Source organism: Canis lupus, chromosome 16 (genome assembly GCF_011100685.1).
Source record: "Canis lupus familiaris isolate Mischka breed German Shepherd chromosome 16, alternate assembly UU_Cfam_GSD_1.0, whole genome shotgun sequence".
In the NCBI taxonomy this organism is placed as follows: Eukaryota; Metazoa; Chordata; class Mammalia; order Carnivora; family Canidae; genus Canis; species Canis lupus.
Window position 1 is genome coordinate 38,315,316 of NC_049237.1, and position 22,398 is coordinate 38,337,713.

The 22,398-nt window shown below is 35.0% G+C and overlaps 1 protein-coding gene across 1 annotated transcript in view; it reads right to left on the minus strand.

Annotated features, from left to right (window-relative positions):
* SGCZ (sarcoglycan zeta) overlaps window positions 1-22,398 on the minus strand; it is a 201,744-nt gene that overhangs the window by 42,130 nt on the left and 137,216 nt on the right. The window contains exon 4 of the mRNA XM_038559195.1: window positions 17,450-17,572. Coding sequence (XP_038415123.1) covers window positions 17,450-17,572 — 123 coding nt within the window. The remainder of the gene's footprint in view (window positions 1-17,449; window positions 17,573-22,398) is intronic.

A 22,398-nucleotide genomic window follows, 5' to 3' on the forward strand; every position in this document is an offset into this window, starting at 1 on the left:
CACTGGTCAACATTCATCATTTGACAGCTTTCTTCATTTCTTCTCCCCTGGTTTTTAGTCCCTTTTTCTTCTCCTTCATCTGATTAGAGACTCAAATAAATTGCTTAATTTGCAGAAAATTTGGAAAACATTAATTCCTCTTAAAGCTTTCTACTTTAACACATAAAATGAAAACTCCAAAGATATTTTCCGTTTTATATACAATTCTTCTTAAAAGGTAGAAGCATCTTAATTAGATGTCATCCTAAATAGAAATATTTAAGTAAATGTCTAAAGATAAATCACTGTCTTGAGAGGCTATGGAATTTCTGTTAAATGCTGAAAGAGAACGATCACATTACAGAGACACAACAGAGAAAATTCAAACTTCGTGGGAAGTTTGGAATAATTAAAATTTTAGATAATTTTTAAGGCTGAGAGTCCATATTATTTCACCTATCATGCAATAAAGAATTGGTAAGTAAAAAGACTGGTTGCTGAAAGCTTATTCTGATCCCCTTGTTCTAAAATCCAAACCAATTGGGGCAATTACTAATGATTATCAAAAAAATAATTTATCTCATTTCTCAGCCAGAAACTTGAAAGAGGCTATGCAATGAAATATAAATTCTTCACAGTTTTGTATCTGTATGGGGGAAAGAGTGATGTTGAAAGACTTGTGGATAAATAAGACACTGATCCTATAAGTGAATATTAAACTTGATATAGAGAGATTTACAGTTATATTGTGATTAAGTTATGCTAAAACATCTTCCTTCCTAATTTTGTAGGCATGTCACATGAGGTTAATAATTCATGTCTGGAACCATGATCAAAACCTATAGATTTTATTTTCTGAATGAATTAGGCAAATTTCCCTGGCTCATGTCTGATTTCAGCCAACACAGGTGGAGGACAGTTCCAGAGCATCTCAGACTCGTATTCATTACCCATCACTTCAAGAATGTGCCAAAGATCTTTCTGCTTCTCAGAGCCCCAGGAAGCTGGCTCAGCACAAGCACAAGGGTACCCCAAAATGCCTTGCCAGGGACTCAGTACCTCTGAGGCTACCTTTCAACCAATGGGGGGGAAAGCTGATGAATAAATGCACCAGCCTGTGTCTTTTGTTGAACAATTATGAGAGGCATTTTAGAAATTCGTTTTCAGTTTGGCCACATTTTAAAGAGGATAATAACTTTATCCTAATTTCAAGTGTTCTCTCCTACATAATATTACTGATCCTTAGATTAACCTTGTGAGAAGATCAGGAACTAACAGATGAAGAAACTGATAACACTACTATTTCTCTTTCTCCTTCTTCCATATTCTTCTTCTTCCCTTTCCTACTCCTTTTACTACCACCACCACCACCACCACCACCACTATTACTGTTGATGCTGCTACTAGAGATACTGATGATCATGGAAAATATTCACTGAATACTTAAACTACTTCAGTCAGAGCTAAGCACTGGACAAATACCAAGTCAAATAACGTCATTCTTATTGTCAAACTCTGAGAGAAATTTTAAAAATAATATCCTTATTCTATGGTTGGAGAATTGAAGCAGAGAGAGGCTCAAATGCTAAGGCATAAGCATTTAGATGACCCAGGATTAGAGAAAACACAAACCAATTATTGCTTGAACACAGATAAGCTCAGGCCTAGTTCAGTTTTCTTTGTCTTACCACTTCTGAATTCAAGAAAGAAGGGAATCTATATCTTTTGTTTCTATCTCCCAGGAACTGGCAGATGAGTGAGTAAAAACATCATTTGGTGAAATAGATCCATTATCAATTGATGTGCTTGCAGAAGAACTCCTTCCCCTCACCAAATATCCATGCCCTAATCCCTGATATCTGTGAGTGACTTTAGTACCTTAAAAGCAAAGGGGAATTTGGATAAGAGAATTGTCATTGCTAATCCAGGAGTCAAGGAATGCCTATGACCTCTAGAAATTGGAAAAAGCCAAAAAAAAAAAAAAAAAAAAATTCTCCCAGAAAGTAGCACAGCCCAGCAAACACCCTGCTGTTAGTCCAATGAGAACCATTTCAGACTTCCAACCTCCAGAATATTAGATAACAATTTTGTTCTAAGTTACTCGGCTTGTGATAATTGTCACTGCAGCAATGGGAAATTAACACAACCATTTGGTAATTGGCAAAGGAGGCAACCCATTCAAATTTATATTTTTCCTTTCTCCTTCCCTCTCTCCTTCCTTCTTACTTTACCCTTATTGGGAAGTGAAAGATTGTCCCAGTGATCATTTATGTGAACATGGAAATTTTATACACTTACACAAAACACACCTCCACAAACTCCAAAGGTGAAATTAGAAATAAAATTTACCTTGACACACTCCAGCAAGTACTTTTTGAAGACAAAGGTCAGCCTGATTGATGAATATACAGTTGACTTAAAACTAAAATTAGTTCCTTCTCAAATTGCAATTGACTTTTAAAATTTCCAACCAAGATTACATTAGTGTTTTTCCACAGTGACTATAACATCAATCGTTTACCTCAATCTTCCTTTGACATTGTTTGGCATATCTTGAGCTTTCAATTTAGATAGCTACATGAAGATAGAGAGGTTACTCTTGGAGCCCTCTCTGATTTAACTGAGAGAGTCAGATATATAGTATTTAAATGTGCTCATTCCTCTTCACCTTTAACTTTTTCCAGCCTCCTAAATAAATCTGCTTGAAATTATAACCTACCTACTAAATAAATCAGATCCTAGAAGCTTTCCTTCTTGTTACAGAAATTCTTATTCAGGATCTAAATGTATTATATACACATGCATATATTGACACAGATAAAATGAAGTAGAAATGCAACTGGGCTAATAGTGAGGACACAGATCTACTTTCTGATCTGCCATTGAGAGCTGTGTGTGTTTTGTGCAAATCACTTAACTTGAGGCCCAGTGTGTGGAACAGAGATAACGATAAACACCTCCCTCAATACTGAGGAGTAAACGAATTACTGAAAATGACTATACTTTGTCAAAAGCAAAGGTTATGACAAAATGTTATTCATTATTTTAATTACTTGTGACATTTTTGTTCTAAAACTTACTATGTTATACATTTCTTATATTTATTGTTTGTTTTACTTTATCTCACACTGTTTTCACTGAAATACACTGAGAGACCTTTAAATTGCTTTTATTACATTGGATTGAATATTACTCGGTATTACATGAAGTGTTCAATATTATCTTGTATATAGTTATGTATGTATGAGAGAGAGACAAATGATAAACAATTAAATTTAGGTCTTTGTAATAAGCGCCACCAGAGGAAGAGTGTCATTTCATTAACACATTATATAAAGTAACGCTTTTATGTCTGTTATAATAACAACAATAATTTCTTACATTTATTGACCACTTAGTATGTGTCAGACACCATGCTTTACAGGCATCAACTCACATTAATTCAGTGAAAATACAATGAGGTGTTATTATTTATTATCCTCATATTTTATAGATGAGGAACTGGTCACTTTGAAACCTATTAACTAAATTGCCCATGATCACTCTTCTAGAAAGCAGTAGAGTTGTAATGCCAGAGGCAAAGTTCTTAATTGCTACACCTTGAATATCTCCAGTAATTTCTGCTCAGCCTATTCCTCTCTGAACTCTATTCCTTCTTTTCCCATCTGACCCTTCAAAACAGCTACATTGTCATGGGACTGAACGTATTTGGATTCAGTGTTAGGTTATCATCATCCAGATCTTCTTTTGTGGAATAAATCCCTGATAGCTAGTTTTTAGCAGGCCAAAGTTAAAAATCTCTCTTTGTGTATCCACTGTAACAGTAAATCAAAACAATTGCTACATAGTCATTGTTTGTCAAATTAAGGGTAGAATCTACAATAACGGAAGAGTTTTGGGATAGGAATTATTTATTTAGCTTATAAACACAGCAATGATTAGTGTTCTTTTTGGTCTGAATTTTTACTTGATTCATGAGCAATATAAGTAACTATAGACTTCTTAGGTTCTGTGGAATGTTCATAACTTTTGCGAGTCTTTCAATATGCCTATCCAATTAGAAAACACATTATGATCTGAGTAATGTTCAAATTATTTACAAGAAAATAATATGTATGATCCTTATTCTTGGAATAAAGTGACCAGGCCTCATAGTATCTGAGCATGTTATTATTTTCTCAAAACATTTGTTTGAGAAACATCTCTTTTCTCCACTGCATTATTTGTATTCAGATAATACAGGAATTTATAGCTCTTATAATGAGGCAAGAAAAAGAAATAAGAAGCATACAGACTTAAAAGCAAGAAATAGAACTGCCTCTGTTTGTGTATGGTGTGATTATCTATATTGAAAATCCTCACAACTGCAAAATTTTCCTATAACTTACTAGGTGAGTTCAGTAAAATCACATAATATAAATATGTAAGATCAATACATAAAAATCAAATTTTATGTATTAACAATATACGTATAAAAGCAAAAATTAAAACACTATGCCAAATCCAAATACATTTTGTAATACATAGAAATGCATATTCTGAAATTTATATGTGAATTTAATAAAATAACAAAAGCGATCTTGAAAATGAAGTTTCGAAAACTCTATTCTATATTAAGGCTTATTTTATAGTTGTAGTAATCAAGATACTGTGATATTGTCAGAAGGATAAATAACTCAATCAGTGTAATGAAATAGAGAATTTAGAAGTAGACACATGCCTAACTGATTTTTGACAAAGGTGCAAAAGAAATTCAATGGAGAAAGCAATTGAATATTATTAGGCAAAGCAAACAAAACCCAAACCAAAGAACATTGACCTAAAATTCACATGATATTCAAAAATTAATTCAAAATGTGTAATAGACTTAAATGTAAAACTAAAACTATAAAACTTTTTGAAAAAAAAGTTAAACCTAATCTCTGGTATGCAGGATTAGGCAAAGCATTATTAGGTTCAATAACGATAGTATGATCCATTAAAAAGACAAAAAAAAATTATGGCACCTCATCAAAACTTAAAAACTTGTTTCATTGAAGGCCCTGTAAAAGAATGAACAGAGATGATACAGGGATGGAGAAAATTTTTGCAAACCATTTATTTAACAAAGGACTAGTATATAGAATATAGGAAACAAAAGTAAAAAAGTATAAACAATCCACTTAGTAAATGGGTAATAGATTACATAAAGACAGTTTACTAAAATGGATATATGGATGGGAAATAAACAGATAAAGAGATGTTTGACATCACTGGGCATAAGATACATGGGAATTGAAGGCACAAGGAAATATTCTACAGCTATCACCACGTGACTACATAGTTTCTAGATTAAAAATTTAATGAAAACTTTAAAGCTGGAGAGGATACAAAGAAACTCATACACTGCTGGAAAGAATCTAAAATGTTATAGTCACTCTGTAAAACAATTGGGCAGTTTCTTATAAAACAATATCCACCATATCACTGAGTAATTATAATCTTGGTGATTTATACCAGATAAATGAAACTTATGTTTATAAAAAATCCTGTACATACATGTTCATTGTAGCATCATTCATAGTAGCCAAAACCTAAACAATCCAGATGTTCTTCACTGAGTGAAAAAAATAAAGTGAAAAATATACTTGGTACATTCATACTATGGAATACTATTCACTAAATGAAAAGGAAAAAAACTATTGATATATACAACAACTTGAATGAATCTCTGGGAAATTATGTTGAGTATAAGGTAGATGAGTAATTCCAAAGGGTCACTATGGAAGCAGTCTATATATAATGCTCTTACATAAGAAAATTATAGAATCAGAGGACAGATAAGTGATAATTAGGGGTTAAGGTGGGTGTGATTTCAAGGGCAATAAGGTATCCCTGTGGTAATAGAATGGTTTTGTGTCTTGACTATATCGATGTCAGTATAGTATACTATAGTATACTATAGTATACTATACTGTGATAGTATACTATAGTTTCAAAAGTTGTTATGATTGTGGGAAGTTGTGTAAACATTCCATGGGATCTCTCTGAATCATTTTTTACAACAGCATGTAAATTTATATAATTATTTAAAAATAAAAGTTTATAGTTAACATTCTCACCTAAAGTCAGAATTTGGGGGCTTAGACCTGAGTACTTACTTTGATCCATAAGCCTATCTCACACTTCTTCCTAGGATAGTTGGACCTTGTCAAAAATTGTGATATGCAGCCTATCTCTAAGCATGAATAGGGCAGCAAAAGGAATTGGGGTTGTCTAACCTGACAGAGAAATCAGAATTGAGATGCTAGTTCATTGATAATATGATGTATCCGATGGAGTAAGTTGACCAGAGTTTTGACAGTAACTGCCAAGAAAGAATAAAATGTGAAATGAATGGTATTCAAACTGTAGGATCCCCTTTCAATCAACAACACAGGGTTGTTTTTCAGTTTACTTTATAGGGACGGCAATCTTCATTGTTTGCAATCCAGCTACTATAAAACCCTAGCAAGGCAATTGATATCCAAGAGGAACGGACCAATGGACCACATAGATACTGTGTTAGATTCTCTGAGGTCTACCATTGTATCAAAGCCATATCATCAGAGCTTTTGTTATTTTATTAAATTTACATATAAATTTCAGAATATGTATTTCTATGTATTAAAAAAACCTTGGTAAAATCTTGATAGGAATGCATTCAGGCTGCACATAAATTTTAGAAGAATTAACATCTCTACTATATTGAGTCTTCCAACCCATGAAAATGTTATGTGTCTCCATTCACATAGGTTTTCACTGTTACCTTTCATGAACATTCAATCATTTTCAGCATACACATCTGGTACATGTTTTGTTAACTTCTTCATTTCTTTTGAAGTAATTGTATTTGGATTTGGCATAGTGTTTTAATTTTTGTTTTTATATGTATATTGTTAATACATAAAATTTGATTTTTTATGTATTGATCTTACATATTTATATTATGTGATTTTACTGAACTCACCTAGTAGTTATAGGAAAATTTTGCAGTTGTGAGGATTTTCAATATAGATAATCACACCATACACAAACAGAGGCAGTTCTATTTCTTGCTTTTAAGTCTGTATGCCTCTTATTTCTTTTTCTTGCCTCATTATAAGAGCTATAAATTCCTGTATTACCTGAATAAAAATAATGCAGTGGAGAAAAGAGATGTGATTCTCAATTCATAGCATTCCCAATGCTATGTAATTATATTTACATAATAAATAAATATCCATATTTATATTTATCTATAAATATCTTCACAGCATTAAAATTTAATATGTATACTTGATTTTTTTAACTTTAATAAAATAATTAACCATAGTGCTATGGACTGAATTTTGTCCTCTCAATATTCATAAGTGGAAGTCCTAATGCCCAATGTGATGGTATTTGGAGATAGGATCCTTTGGAGATAATTAGGCTTAATAGATTTTTGAGGGTGGGGCCCTCAAGATGGGATTAATGTCCTTATAAAGAGAGAAAGAGATACCAGGGCTCACTCACTCTCTCTGTGTCATGTAAGGACACAGTGAGTAGACAGCTGTCTGCAAGCCCAGAATAATTCTCTCAGCAGAATCCATCCATGCTGCCATCTTGATCTTGGTGGATTTCTAGCCTCCAAAACTGTGAGAAAATAAATTTCTCTTGTTTAAGCCACCAGTCTATGAAATTTAGTTATACCAACCTGAACCGACCAAGACAAACATAAAGGACAGTTTTCTATACTCTGAAAAATGCTATCTGTGATTGATTATGGTGTTTGAATTTATAGTTTTTTGTTTAAAAGGATTTTAGCCTAAAGAAAAATCATGAGTATAGTTTTTGTAAAAAAAAAAAAAAAATGTATATCCTTTGCCCAGGGGCCCTATTCAAATTCTGCTAAATGTGATTGGTTTTAAAACATGTCTGAAGGGATGCCTGGGTGGCTGGCTCAGTGGTTGGGCGTCTGAAGTCCCGGGATCGAGTCCCACATCGGGCTCCCTGCACGGAGTCTGCTTCTCCCCCCTCAGTCTGTGTCTCTTGTGAATAAATAAAATCTTTTTAAAAATTGCCTGAAAATTCTTTAACACTCCCTTCATAAAACAGTGTAGGCTGTGTTCCCTGACACTCCCATTCTGAGACCTTATTACCCTCAACCCTTGGTGCTATGAAGTGAGGAAACAGATCATGGAGGAGCCTCATACAGACGTTCTGGTAGGCAGCCCATTCTAAGGTCTCTGAAGACGGCTATTATCAACTTCCAGGCAAGTGGGTGAGGAAACCTTCAGATGATACAGCTTCCAGAGTTTGTCACCTCAGCTGTAGCCAAGAGAATACACTAGCTGTCTCCACTGAGCTCTGGCAAAATTGCAGAGTTTGAATAAAATAAGTGCTATTATGGTTTCAAAGCCTTGGGGTAATGCGTTACACAAAATTAGATGCTAGAAGACCATTTATTCTAGTAATTTACCTTGTTGCCAAGGGATCTGATCTAGAATCATGTGGTATACCCAGCTGGCAAATATCTCAGTTCTTTCAGGAGTTCCTCAATACTTTAAGACCTTAACATTTTGTAGAATCCTCTCAATTTGTGTTTGTTATTCATCTCCCTAGGACTATCCTCAGTTTATGCAATTATGTTTGGGGTAACATAGATGTGATTCTCAATTCTTGTTGCAGTCTAGCAGGTATACCATGACTGGTGATGCTTTTGAGTAACATGGTGACAGCCAGAGCTTACCATTGTAAAGTTACTTATTCCCTTTTAAAATTAATATTTTTGTTTTAAATATGTATTGAGGCTCTCTAAAATTCAAGCCTCATCTCATGTTCTCTCCCTAGTTTTACCATCCAGTGATATTTTCCCCTGAAATAATTAATACTCCAATGATTGTCAAATGGTACCTTTCTAATCCTGTAATTCCTTTATATTTTTACTTAACATCCCACTGTTAATTAAGAGATCTATCTTTCTTATTTATTTATTTATAGCAATATGGATTCACAGATTTCTATTTTATTCAATGAGTCAAATTTCTTATCTTCATTATATGTATTGATGCTCAAAGTGCTTTCAGGAGCCTCTTCAGACTGGCTCCTGTCTTCTTGACATGTTCCTATCCTCAACTGAGTATTTCTTTACTTTCTGGCATAAGAAAGAAACTTTCTCATTTTATTTTTTATTTCTTGCTTCAGCTTTGGTATTCATGCATTTTATCTTCAAAAAGTCCTTAATTCTGCTTATTGGAGAATGGTATCTTGAAATAAAATCTGAGAACTAGTTGTGTTCAGTGCAACTAGATTGTCTCAATCTCCAGATTCACCTTACTCATCAATTTTCTAGACTTGATATTTGAGATTTCCTTGGTACTTCAGTGTTGGAATTCCTCTGTTGATCTTGATTTGACTGTTTTCACATAGCTCTAGACATTGAGTCACCTAAAAGTAAAACTTTCCACTATCACTCTTTGGAATTCAATCCTTGACTTCAAGCATTCCGAGTTGCAGAGGGATGGAGAATTGACTGAGTTGGTTGATCCAACTAGTGTGTATATGTGAGAAAGAAATAAGAAAAATGTCATATTAAAGTTTTTAAGATAATGAATAATGATAATGGAAGTGACGTTTCAGTTTAATAAAGATGACGATAGAGAATGAAGATATGGTCTTGATTTACTGAATGACATAATAGTAATGACTTTCAGAAAATAGATAACTCACAATTAAATGCCTGGGTGTCTTCTGCAATAGGTAAAATAGGATGAGGGAGATTGTTGTAGATTGAAAACAGTGCAAATTTAAGGGCCATTTTGAAGGCTGGTATTGTCTAATAGATAATATATTAAAACTATGCATTTTATCTTTCTTTCCCTTTGAAGTTACATATTACAGTGCTATTACATCACTTCCTGTGGCAGAAATGGTTCATTTTTGCAGTCAGTCCATTCTTCCTTTATTACCAGAAGTCCCAACCCAAATTTTTTAATATTTTTTTTCCTTATTTATTTATGATAGTCACACACACAGAGAGAGAGAGAGAGAGAGAGAGGCAGAGACACAGGCAGAGGGAGAAGCAGGCTCCATGCACCGGGAGCCTGATGTGGGACTCGATCCTGAGTCTCCAGGATCGCACTCTGGGCCAAAGGCAGGCGCCAAACCGCTGCGCCACCCAGGGATCCCCCCAACCCAAAATTTTAACATAGAACATAGCCCTGTGAGTGCTAACACTTCTCCACTAACCTTAGCAGAGCCTTACATATAAGCATGTGACTAAATTTTGGCTCAATTTAATATATAAGTGATTTGATATTTGAAGAAAAGTTTTTTCCTTCTGATTCCTCTTTTTCTCACTTCCTCCGTGCTGGAATGCAGAGATGATGGTATGGGGCTGGGGCAGCTTGAAAATTTATGGACAAGGGCAACATAGTGAACTAGAGGCATGTAGATGTGTAATTTTTTTTTTTAAAGATTTTATTTATTCATGAGAGACACAGAGAGAAAGAGGCAGAGACACAGGCAGAAGGAGAAGCAGGCTCCATGCAGGGAACCTGATGTGGCACTCAATGTGGGACTCAATCTCTGGTCTCCAGGATCACACCCTGGGCTGAAGGCAACACTAAACCGCTGAGCCACCGGGGCTGCCTAGATATGTAATTTCTAAGGAACCTGTATCACTGGATGTCTCATAGAGCCTGCCTATGTCTGTAAGTTTAAATGAGAGAAATGGACATTTTGAGAATACAATTAGTATTACATATTCATCTTCTTCTATCCTTTTTTTTTTAAAACATTTTCTCAGAAAGACTTCAAATATCTCTAAATATCCAGTAAGGTATACATTTTCCCATTTCTTATATTGAATATACGACTTTTGCTTCATGTATTTTCACCTTTCTTTTTTTTTCTTCATCCACTGTCTGATGTCTTTTTTTTGTGTATTTATTTTAAAAATATTAAGTAAATAAGGAGAAAGTGGTATTTATTAAATATCAAATTCACATCAGGATTGGTCCTAAGTGATTTTCATATATATCTTTTACCTTCACCAAAATCCAGTGTGGTAGGTGTTTCAAATAAGGCTCCTTTGAAGAAGAAAAAAAAAGTTTAGAGATTCAAAAGTGGTTTCAATATTTATAATTCATATCTGTGCAGGAGGCTGTCATAACCCAAACCTTTTGCATTCAGACATCAAGACCAGTCAGGTTTGCAGCCTTCACTTTTAAACTGTCTACTTTCCTTCAAAGCACCACTACCTACTTGTTTACAAATAATATTTTATGTATATTTTGTATAGTATCATTATCATTTTTGCCAAATGTATTTTTGCATTTTGGATAAGTACGAGTACTTCAGGTTGCGTTCATATAATCTGTAATCTCTCCATTCAGCTGGTAGAAATTCTCCTGTGTTGTATGTGGTCAGTCTCCTGTTCTTGTAAAATGTGCTTCTTGGTAATACTCCTAACTATAGATTTACTGGCTTGAAAGTTTGTTTGAATCTAGTAATAAAGCAATAAAATATCTGAAGTCTTATTTTCTCTAAGACATTCCCTATGGATGTCATAATTGTATATTGGACAAATATTTATACTTATGCAGCTGCATAACACTGAAATGAAAATTTAGCATAAAAAGAAAAAAAGGCTTAGAGAGATTCAATCATTTGCATAATACGGCAGACAGAGTAAAGACTCCCCCTACCAATGATGTTCACATCCTAAACCTTGCAGACTGAATGTGTTACATGACAAAAGGGATTTTACAGATGTAATTAGGGTTACTAATCAACGACCTTAAAATAGGAGATTATCCTGGATTATCCAGGTATCTGGGTAATGTAATAGGCAAATGTAATCATATGAGCTATTAAAAGCAGATAATCTTTCTCTAGCTGTAGGCAGAAAAAAAGAAATTAGAGAGATACAACAGGAGGGAAAGTTAGACGGATTTGAATCACAAGAGGGATTCACCCAGTGTTCCCGGAGACAGGACACTTGGAAAGCATGAGAAGGAATATGGGTCACCTTTAGGAGTAAATATCAGCTCCTGATTGACAGCCAGCAAAGAAACAATGAAACTGCAAGCAATTCTAGTAGACCATTTTCTATAAGTAATGTATTTTGTGAATGTCATCACAATATATAAGAAACCAGACTATTCATTTACACAGTGGCAGGATAAAGTATATCTTTGAGATATTTTGTGGATTTAAGGCCCATAGCTATAAGAAGAAATTTAAACTTCAGTGGAAAGTTTTAAAACCAATACACAGAGTTGTTGATCTGAGCCCCCAATTCAACCTTTATAAAGTCCTCTTTTACAACTTTCTTCAGATTTCTATTATGCAATTATATTTTCAATAAATTTTACTTCAATTAAAATGTAGGAAACATTTAAATGAGGGTTCAGAAAAATACAGTAAGTCATGTCAGTAAGGTGCTTGGAGCCAATACCATATTGTTTGAGAATGGCATGGTTCATTATTTCTATACTTTGAACTCTGAAATCCTCTTGCTACCTGGAGATTTGAAGGGAAAGAGTTGTACTTATCTGTAGCATCTCTAAAATCTGTATCCTCGGGCCCCTGGTTGGCTCAGTGGTTGAGCATCTGCCTTCGACTCAGGTCTCGACCCCAGGATCCTGGGATCCAGTCCCAAATCAGGCTCCCCACAGGAAGCCTGTTTTTCCCTCTACCTATGTCTGACTCTCTGTGTCTCTCATGATTAAACGAATAAAATCTTAAAAAAAAAAAATCTGTATCCTCAGTAACTTAAAAAAAAAAAAAAAAAAAGCAACTAGAAAACAGAGTTGAGTGATTTACCCAAGTCCAGGATCTTGAAATGCTACACCTGAGAAAATTAAGTGATTGAACATCACTTTTCTCAGCACCTGGTATAATCACATTTTTTAAGGTGCTTTTCAAACTAAGCAGCTCTGTCCTGTCAGCTGCACATTACCACATTCTTGGCATTCAGACAGCTTGAAGGAACAATAGTCCTACGTAATAGAAAGCTTGATTCCCAAGCTGACCTCCACACAGTATGCCAATTTAACAGACAAGAACAAGGATGTAGGAAGACTAACTAATAAAAACAAACCAGGAAATATTGATTTCAACCCAGAAGCATGGTGTTTCATTTAAAAGACAGCTCTTCAGAAAAGCCTTTCTTCTGTTGTCAAACAAGCATTGGAGCTTGTCTATCTTTCCAATCATTCAATTAGAATAGGGACAAAAGATTGATACAGTCCTGGCTTTCAAGAAAACATTAGGGTATAGCGTGGATGCAGGGTTGGGTCTCATTCTTCTTTCAGATTGCCAGCTTTAATTTTGACTGCCTGGAAAAAAAAAAAAAAAAAAGAGGAGATATCCTTTCTCCTTATACATTTAGCTGTTTCTCTTCTTTTCTCTCATAAGCAAAAACAGAGGGGTCTAAGTCCAGCTAATAGCATCAAATTTAACATGAAGGTGTTCTATATGGCTAAAGTTTTTCACTTTCTAAAGTCAAAGGAGTTGGACTGACACTTTGTTTTCTAACTTAACATACTACTTGGAATACAAATGAAAGTACAAATTGCAGTTGATTGATTCTGCCTGAAAGCACTAAATTTAAGAGTCTTCTAAGTGTAAAGGTTTATATCTTTTATTTGTTTACCTGGTCTCAAAAGATAATTGCAGTAAGTAATATCTTAGGCTAGTATTAGGTCTCAAAAGGTAACTGCAGTAAGCAATCTCTTTGACCAATTTTAATGAAAAGAAAGTTTTCAAGTGTGCATATGTGATCTAATGTGCAACACTCCAATATATGTAGTGATGTAGAGAGGTCAAATAAGTAGCTTCAAATTAAGATTTAAGCAAATGATTACTGAGCAACTCAAGTAATACTGAGAGTAAAATATTACAAATTTTAAGCATATGATTGCTTATCAGGATGATGGGGTAATGAGGCATGTTGGTGTACTCGTAACCATTTGTGATTTTGCTTCTATCGTTGTGCACGCTAGGAGTATTTGCACATATCAGGTAAATTCCTGCTATTTTTGAAGTAGAGTAAATGTAAATATCCTGAGCTATGCCAGATCTATGAATAATTTTAGTCATAAGTAATTTTGCCTCAGGGATATAGACACATGGTCTAAATAAATTCATCCATTTCTGTTACCCTGAAAGAAAAGTCCATGTATGAAATGCCATTGCTCATAAAGCATAAAGGCAGAGAGAGTCAATTGTAATTCCAATGGATATTGGTTAAATAGAAAATTTTGTGCCTCAAATTTAAAATTCTAGAATCAACCTCACCCAGATCTCTTGTCACATGTAACTTTGAAGTCTTGTCAGCACAGCTACCTAATTTATATGAAGCACCCTGGAGTCAGTGTCTCTTTGTAGTGTTATTTGTCAAATGATTCAAGCACTGCTTTAAAGTATATGTGAGTTTCTAATCAATCCCAGGGCATTTAAATTGTATGCGATGCTATACACAATTTTTTCCTCTAAGTATGTGAAATTCTAAATTATATTTGCCTTTGATATCTTTATTTTTCTCTATTTTAGAAGTGTCGCAGGAAGGGATAAAGCTACCATAAGGTAAATATTTGATATTCTGCTAAAGGAGAAAGGACCTAGCAAGAATTTGAGAGGGTGTGTGTGTATGTGTGTATGTTTATGTCTATGTGTGTCTGTGGGTATATGGACTCTTCCGTGAGAAAAAGAAATGCAATGGGGTCAGGGAGGAGGGGAATTCTGATCAAATTAAAATACTCCCCAACTTTGTATTTCTTTGTTAATAATGTGGAGCCTCTTCTATATCCACATCAGGTTAGAAATTGGGGTTACTGGTTACAGACCCTCTCATTCTCTCATCTTAAGTGTTATGATTCAAAACCTTCACAAAAATTTTGGCCTGGATTCTGCAGTTATGACCTCAAAATTATTTTATTATTTACGATCTTCTGGAACCATATGGTACAGATCTCTACTATAAAACTGATTAATTTTCTAGGATAACTGAATAATAAAAATCAATCAAAAGTAGTATGAAGAGTAAACTCATAGCTATGTGCATAAGTTTGAGACGGAAGGAAATGGATAAAGAGAACCAGAATGAGACATATGTATTTATCTGTCGATACATCCATATACATATATATATACATATATATATACACACATAGATGCCATGCATACGTCACATGTACACATACACAGAAAGGGAGAGAGATTAAGTTAGCAGAGATACTACCTGGAGACAGTTCATTGAAAAGCAGAAAAACTCAGATTTGGGGGGGACCACATTCTCTGCTGACTTTATAACTTAATAACTTAATAATTCCAGTTAACAATCCAAGGATGGCGACCAGTCTACCAAGAAAAAGAGGAAAATAAACACGACTATCCATGCCACTCAAAGAAAAAGTTGGAAACTAGTTAATGGGTCTAATTTTGTGAAGACAGCACTTCACTGCAACTGTTAAGAGACAAGTCAACATAAGATCAGAGAAAGTTAACATTTCATGAGTTCATAAAAACTGTCAAGAGCTCTAGAATTTCCTGTCACTTATGAATGCAAAGTACTCAATGGGAATATCCGAATATGGATAAAATAATTTTTAGATAAGCATGTAACATCCTAAAAGCTATCTCAGGATTGAAGCTGATAACCAGTAGGCACTACCAAAGTTCAAAGATTGTTAAATATTGAAATCACATCAGCTTAATCACCTGGAGTGTATTTCTACCTGGGTTCCTTGCCTTTGCACCAACCGGCACTAAATCCATGTCATTTCCTATTTGTCTGTGCTCTGTGTCAACAAGAACCATCATGCTTTTTGTTTTGTTCCCAGCCCCCCAAAATGGGGGCTTAGGAAGGTCCATTTCTGCCTTCAGTGAGACTTCCTTTACTGACGTTTCCAAGGAGTCTGAAGAAAGAAAGGGAGATGAGGCAGTTGGGCAGTAATGGGGAACACTCCAAACACCAACCCAATGGTTCAGGCTCCAACTACTCAGCAGAACATCCCATGAGAAAAAGGAACCTATGGGAGACAGTAGGAGCAGTAGTAGGGGGCCAGGGAAGCCCAGTGAGGATCCCCGTTTAATTATCTTTTTGAGAGGCACCTGAGTGGTTCAGTTGGTTAAGCATCTGATTCTTGATTTTGGCTCATAATCTCAGGGTCATGAGATTGATTGAGCCCTGCATAGGGCTCGGTGTTGGGTGTGGAGTTTGCTTAAGATGTTCTTTTTACTCCCACCACCTCCCGCCCCCAACCCACGCTCTTTGTCTCTCAAAAAAAAAGTAACTATCTTTGCTGAATTTCATTACCATTCAACTTTCTTGAAATACACACAAGCCCTCAGGTTTGTAACATTAGCAAGATTAATATCATCTTTACTAATAAATAAAAAGAACTAACTATTCCAATGTCATTATGTTCTAAGATATTCTAAACCCACACAGGTACACATAGTTGTGCACACATACATACACTGATATAATTTGAGCACTAAAGTTATCATTATCATTTCAATCATTTAGATGAAGGAAAATTGGAGGCATAGAGTTTATTTAACTATGGAATGATGGAGGCAGGATTCAACCCAAACAGACGAAGAGCAGAGGCCAATTTCCATGCTAACTGTTCTGACTGCACTAGGCTCAGGAAGACTTAATTGATAGGATAGATATCCCATGAGCTGTTCCCAAACTCAAATTTGGGAAACACTAGGTCAAGCTTATCTCATTTTTTTTTAATGTAGGCCCCTTGAGTATTTTTAAACTATGTTCTTAAAATAATATGTATTATGATTGCAAATCAAGTCATTCAAAGAGATTGTGCTTAAAATAGTCTTCATAAAATCCTTCCCTGCTCTCAGCCTTGCTTTTTGATTTCTGCTTTTGTTTTTGCTTTTTAATTTCAGTTGGTGATTGACTTTAATAGCCCTAATATTAGAATAATGACTTCAATAACTTCTAAATAATATGTGGACAGCACTATTTTTTGATGTATATACTTTTGAGAATTACAAACCCTAAAGAAAATAATTTAATTTACTTATAACTTTCCCCTCACTTCATTCTATAGTTGATATCTACATCTTAGTTCGTCTTTTGCATATCTTCTTCATATTTGCATTTAAATGATACCCCTGAATTGTATTCGTCCATTACCTTTAATCAGCTTTTCTCACTGTCTGCACCCCACTTTTTCTTCCACTCTCCTGACCCACTTTCCTCCGTCTATCCTACCACCACCTAGGACACACAGCTTTACTTTTATGTCACTAAGGCCAGTTTTTACATTGTCTTCTGCTGCCACAACCCGTGCCTTCTATTTGAAGACCACTGAGAAATCAAATAGTGTGAGATCATGTTATTATGTGAACTTGACTTTACGCATGGGGATCACACATCTTACAACACAGCTCTTGTTCAGATGCATGTTCTTTGAAGATGTAAACAATGTTCCAAGACCTCAAACTACAGTACCTGTAACTTTCAGCTTTTCAGCCCCAATGGTAATCTCATCTTCATCTGCAGAGAACAGCACCCTGCCATCTTCACTCGCTCTCACTTCAAATCTTTTACACTGAGCTTCCACAGCATCAGCTCCTATGGTCAGAGGAAAGGTTTAAAAGTGAAACTGGTATGCAGGAAACCATAAACATGTATCTTTTTTCTTTAGAAACAGAGGAGAAATACATGGATTACTTAGTTATTTTATGTCTGCAGTACGTTTTACATCTGAATTAATATTTTTAAAGTGTTACCTTTTGCTGTGGGCTAATTTGATAGTTTGCTGGGCTAGGAGATTGGGCATACATCTGACCTCTAAATACGTGACATAGTCCTAACAAAGTTTGTAGGTTTAGCTAGTTAAAAACAACAACAACAATAAGAAAAAAAACAAAAACTTTGCATATACACAAAGAGAGATGATATCTGCTTTGTTCTTGGTTGTAGCTTGAAAACTTGGCATTATACCTGGCACACACTGGATGTTCAATCAATACCTGTGGACCCAATGACTCCCATGTTCTCTCTGCAAGCAAACAATAGTGCCCATGGTCGCTGCATCACAAGGTACTTGGAGAGCATTACTCAATTATGAATCTTTAGCTACTCTACATTTCGTATATACTACTATTGAAGATTGTTCCACCTTTACTATCGCTGAATGTGAATACATGTTAACAGCCAATCTTGCAAATATATCTATATATTTAGTGCTCCCAAATGTATCTTCTCATCAATAATTTTCTTGATTTATTAAAATATAGCATTAAATAAATTTAGTTACATTACAAAATTGGAAATCTGTTTCTGATTTATTGGACAATTTTGCATATTAATCCATCTGAAAATCACAAAGGCAGCTTTCATATTTGGAAAACATGATTAATTTGTGAGTTTGAAGGCTTCGACAGAAGATCAAACTGGTCAGAGGGTGAGGAATTGCTTTTTCCATATTTCCAATTTATTTCTTTTGGCATAACATGTTTGGCATATGCTACATCTCCCCCTCCTGTAAAGATCTGGAGCATCTCTCCTTGCTAGCTACATCAGAAACTCTCATCAGATACAATTCAGCCTGGTCAGGGACCCAGGCACATCACACTTGTGCATATATCTTTTCATTTACTTTACATATGCTATGGACTGAATGTTTGTGTCTGCCAAAAACTCATATGTTGAAATTCAAGCTCACCATGTGATGGTATTAGGAAAGGCCATCTTTGAGAGGGGATTAGGTCAGGAGGGCAGAGCCCTCATGGATGGATTAGTGACCTTATAAAGTCTGCCTTTTCTCTCTCTGCAATCTGTCAAGTGAGGACACAGTGAGAAGCCAGCTATGTACAGGCCAGGAAGCAGCCTCTCAACCAGACGCTGGATATGTTAGTGCCTTGCAATTGGAATTCCCAGCATGTAGAGCTGTGAGAAATAAATTTCTTTTGTTTAAACCACCGAGACTATTGTATTTTAGCAGAGCAGCCCGAGCAGACTGTGACAATATATTACCACTATTTTTTAGATATATGACCCAGGAATTCAAAACATGAGATCCTCTTTGTATTCCAAAATATCCTCCAAATTTAAAATTGGGTCTGATTTCTAGGGGTACTTAGGTAAGAAGCTAGATAGGTGAATGAATACGAGATATAAGCTTCCTGTCCCTTTCTTAGGCCTTCAACCCACCACAGCCCTGCTCCCAGTCCTAGCCCATGGGCTTTAATATCTTACACTTTCCCACTATCATAGCTTCTGAGAGGCATGTAAGAGGAAATATTAATTATAATCCCTAATAATATGTGGGACAACTTCTCTGAAAACAAAATGCATATTTTTCTCCTACTATAAGAAACTACCTGTTTTCAGGTCCACATAGAAAATTTTAAAAGTTTCAACTATGACAATGCTAAGATAAAACTTAGCTAACCTTGCAGGCTGTCAAGATCAAAACAGCATGAATTGTACTTTAACGTCTGTTATATATATATATTGTAAAGCAAAGCGTCTTTCTTATGAAATTTAATGGCAATATTGAACAAACCATGGAAGAACCTATTGTCCTTGGTGACAGTCATTGTGTTTGATCTGCCAAGCATTATTTCAACAGCCTGTATTCAGTTGAGTATGTCTTCTGCTAATCATGATCTAACCTTCCTGTATCGTGCTTTTAATCTTTAAACCATAGTAACCCAACTGAGTGATGTTCAAAAAACCATGCTTGGGGCTGGATGTGTTGATAATTGTGACTTCTAAATTTGAAGGCCTCTATGTCTCATTCTTCAAGGCACTCAGACATACACTAAATCCGAACTGCCTGAAGGATATTCTAGACATTATATATATAAAGCCTGTTAACATGTGCATTACATCGCTATCTTTAGCTATAGTTATACTTCAAATATATTATATTGGGTGAATTGATCCACAAGGTAGATTAGTGACTTTAACAACACTGAAGTGCATCAGATCTATCATCTATCTATCTATCTATCTATCTATCTATCTATCATCTATTATCTATCTATCATCTATCTATCCATATATAATATATATATAAAATATATATATCCACACACATGCTGTGTATGGTCACAAATTTATAAGACTTTCTTGACATAACATTTAATGCCATTATATGGAAAATACTTTACTAACATAAATATGCTATATTGTATGTCACATAAACTAGTAGAAATATAAGTAGAGTACCCAGATATGGTAAAGTTAGTTGAAATCTTAATTCATTAAATTCAAGTAAGCAAAAGCAAATAAGCAAGTAAGACAATATATGCACACCTGGAATTAAAAAAAAATGTGCATCTAGGCCATATATAAATACATGCAGAAACATTCAATTAAAAATAGATATATAAATTAATACTGCAGACTACACTTTTTTCAACCAATTAGTAAAATTTCAGAAGGCAAAACTGCAAGCAATTCGCAATACATTGACAGTAAATATTTTGAATCAGGAAATAACCGAATATATTATGCTTCTGTATGTTGCTTTTCTACAAAGAACAACCAGTAAATGCAGATAATTAGACACATACTGCATTGTTGTGGATATTTATATTTAAAGTTAATACATTAGGCTATATGAAATTGAAGTTACTATGTCATAACGTTTTGTGTTGTCTTATTTGTTTTTCATGTTCCTACCTCCATATATTTGCTAAGCTAAGCCAACTTAGGATCCAGTTGTTCAGAGCGGTAGTAAATACTAAGTTCCATTTTTTCTCCACCAGCAATGCTTCCAGAGTTGCAGAAAAGCAATATGCCTGATGACTGTGGATAAGGAGCTTTGATCTTAGCCAATAGATTGTGGGAAATAGGGTTATCTGGACAGTTCTATATTTTACTAGTCATCTCAAACACTAACTTCTTAACTAAAGTCTCAAGACTAAATGCTTCCTTAAGAATATCTGAAAAATGGGCAGCCCCAGTGGCCCAGTGGTTTGGCACCACCTTCGGCCCAGGGTGTGATCCTGGAGACCCAGGATCGAGTCCCATGTCAGGCACCCTGCATGGAGCCCTCTTCTCCCTCTGCTTGTGTCTCTACCTCTCTCTATCTCTGCGTCTGTCATGAATTAAAAAATATATATATATATATATATATCTGAGAAACTTATGTTAGCACTTCAAAATCAAATGGAGAGCAGTCAGGGATAAAATAAGTAAAAAGAATTGGAAGGAAAAAGAGAGAAAACATGAAAGTAAAATCATAGTTTCCACAAAAGGGTTGAAGTATTCAATATATATCCAAATATTTTCTCTAGTTCATTTAATGTTCTGTATATATTCTTTAAAAACAAACAAAGCCACAACAAAGCTAATTTCTTATTCTCCTCAGAGATGGCTCCATTGCCTTTTTGGAGCATTCACATTTCTTATAGTCATATTCAGTAGCCAAAGGCATATTTGCTGACAAATAGAGAGGCTCCAGTAATTTATCTACTGTCTTTGCATTTTCTACATTTCATCAGTCAAACACATGAATTGGAAAATTTTCTTCAATAAAAATCTCTACAGGGGCTCAAACAATATATTTCCATGGGGCCTCTTGGTACTATTTAGTCCTAATTTAAAGAAAACAAGGCAAAGATCAAAATGGATATGTCTAATTATCTCTGGTGTGTTTTCCTCAAGCATATCATGATGGATCTTTCTTCCAATATAACTCTGATTTTACATATTGTCAATATTTTCAAGGTCTTGAAGAAGGGAATTATTAAAAGATTAGAAACTCCCACAAGAAAAACAAAAACAAGAGTCAATACAGTGAACTAAATTTAGAGTTCTGAAATTCCCGTTTTAGAATTATCATCAGCTCCAAAAAACAAAAACCAAAGAAGCTGAAACCAAAGAAGCTGCTTTCCTGACATATAAATACAAATAAGCATTGTATTTATTTTATTTTACACTGTGTATGTCATTAAAAACTCTCATGTGGCAAGTGTACTCTTAGTGTACTTAGGGAGAGAAGGAGAAGCAAAATGAGGGAAAGTCACAGGGGCGGGGCTGGGAGACTTATCTTGAAACTAGGGATCCTGAGCCTTTGGCAATTGCAATCTACACTGGATCCTGTCAGAGATTAGCACACCCACATCCCACCTCTACAACCTACCCCCAACCAGAGGGACTAATTTCTGTTTCAGAATCGGAGGAGTAACCATTCTTTCTTCAGCAAATAAGGTAGCTCAGCTCTATGAACCCTGAGGTTACATTCACCCTTATATCCCTACCTGGGTCTTCCTACCATTCTGTTTCTAGATCAGTGCCCTGTACACAGTTATTCTTCAATCCAAGTTTGTTTTTACAAAACAAATGAGCAAAAAGGAGGAGGGAAGGGAGAGAGGGAGGCAAGCCATGAAACAGACTCTTAATGTAGAGAACAAATTTACGGTTGCCAGAGGGAAGAGGGT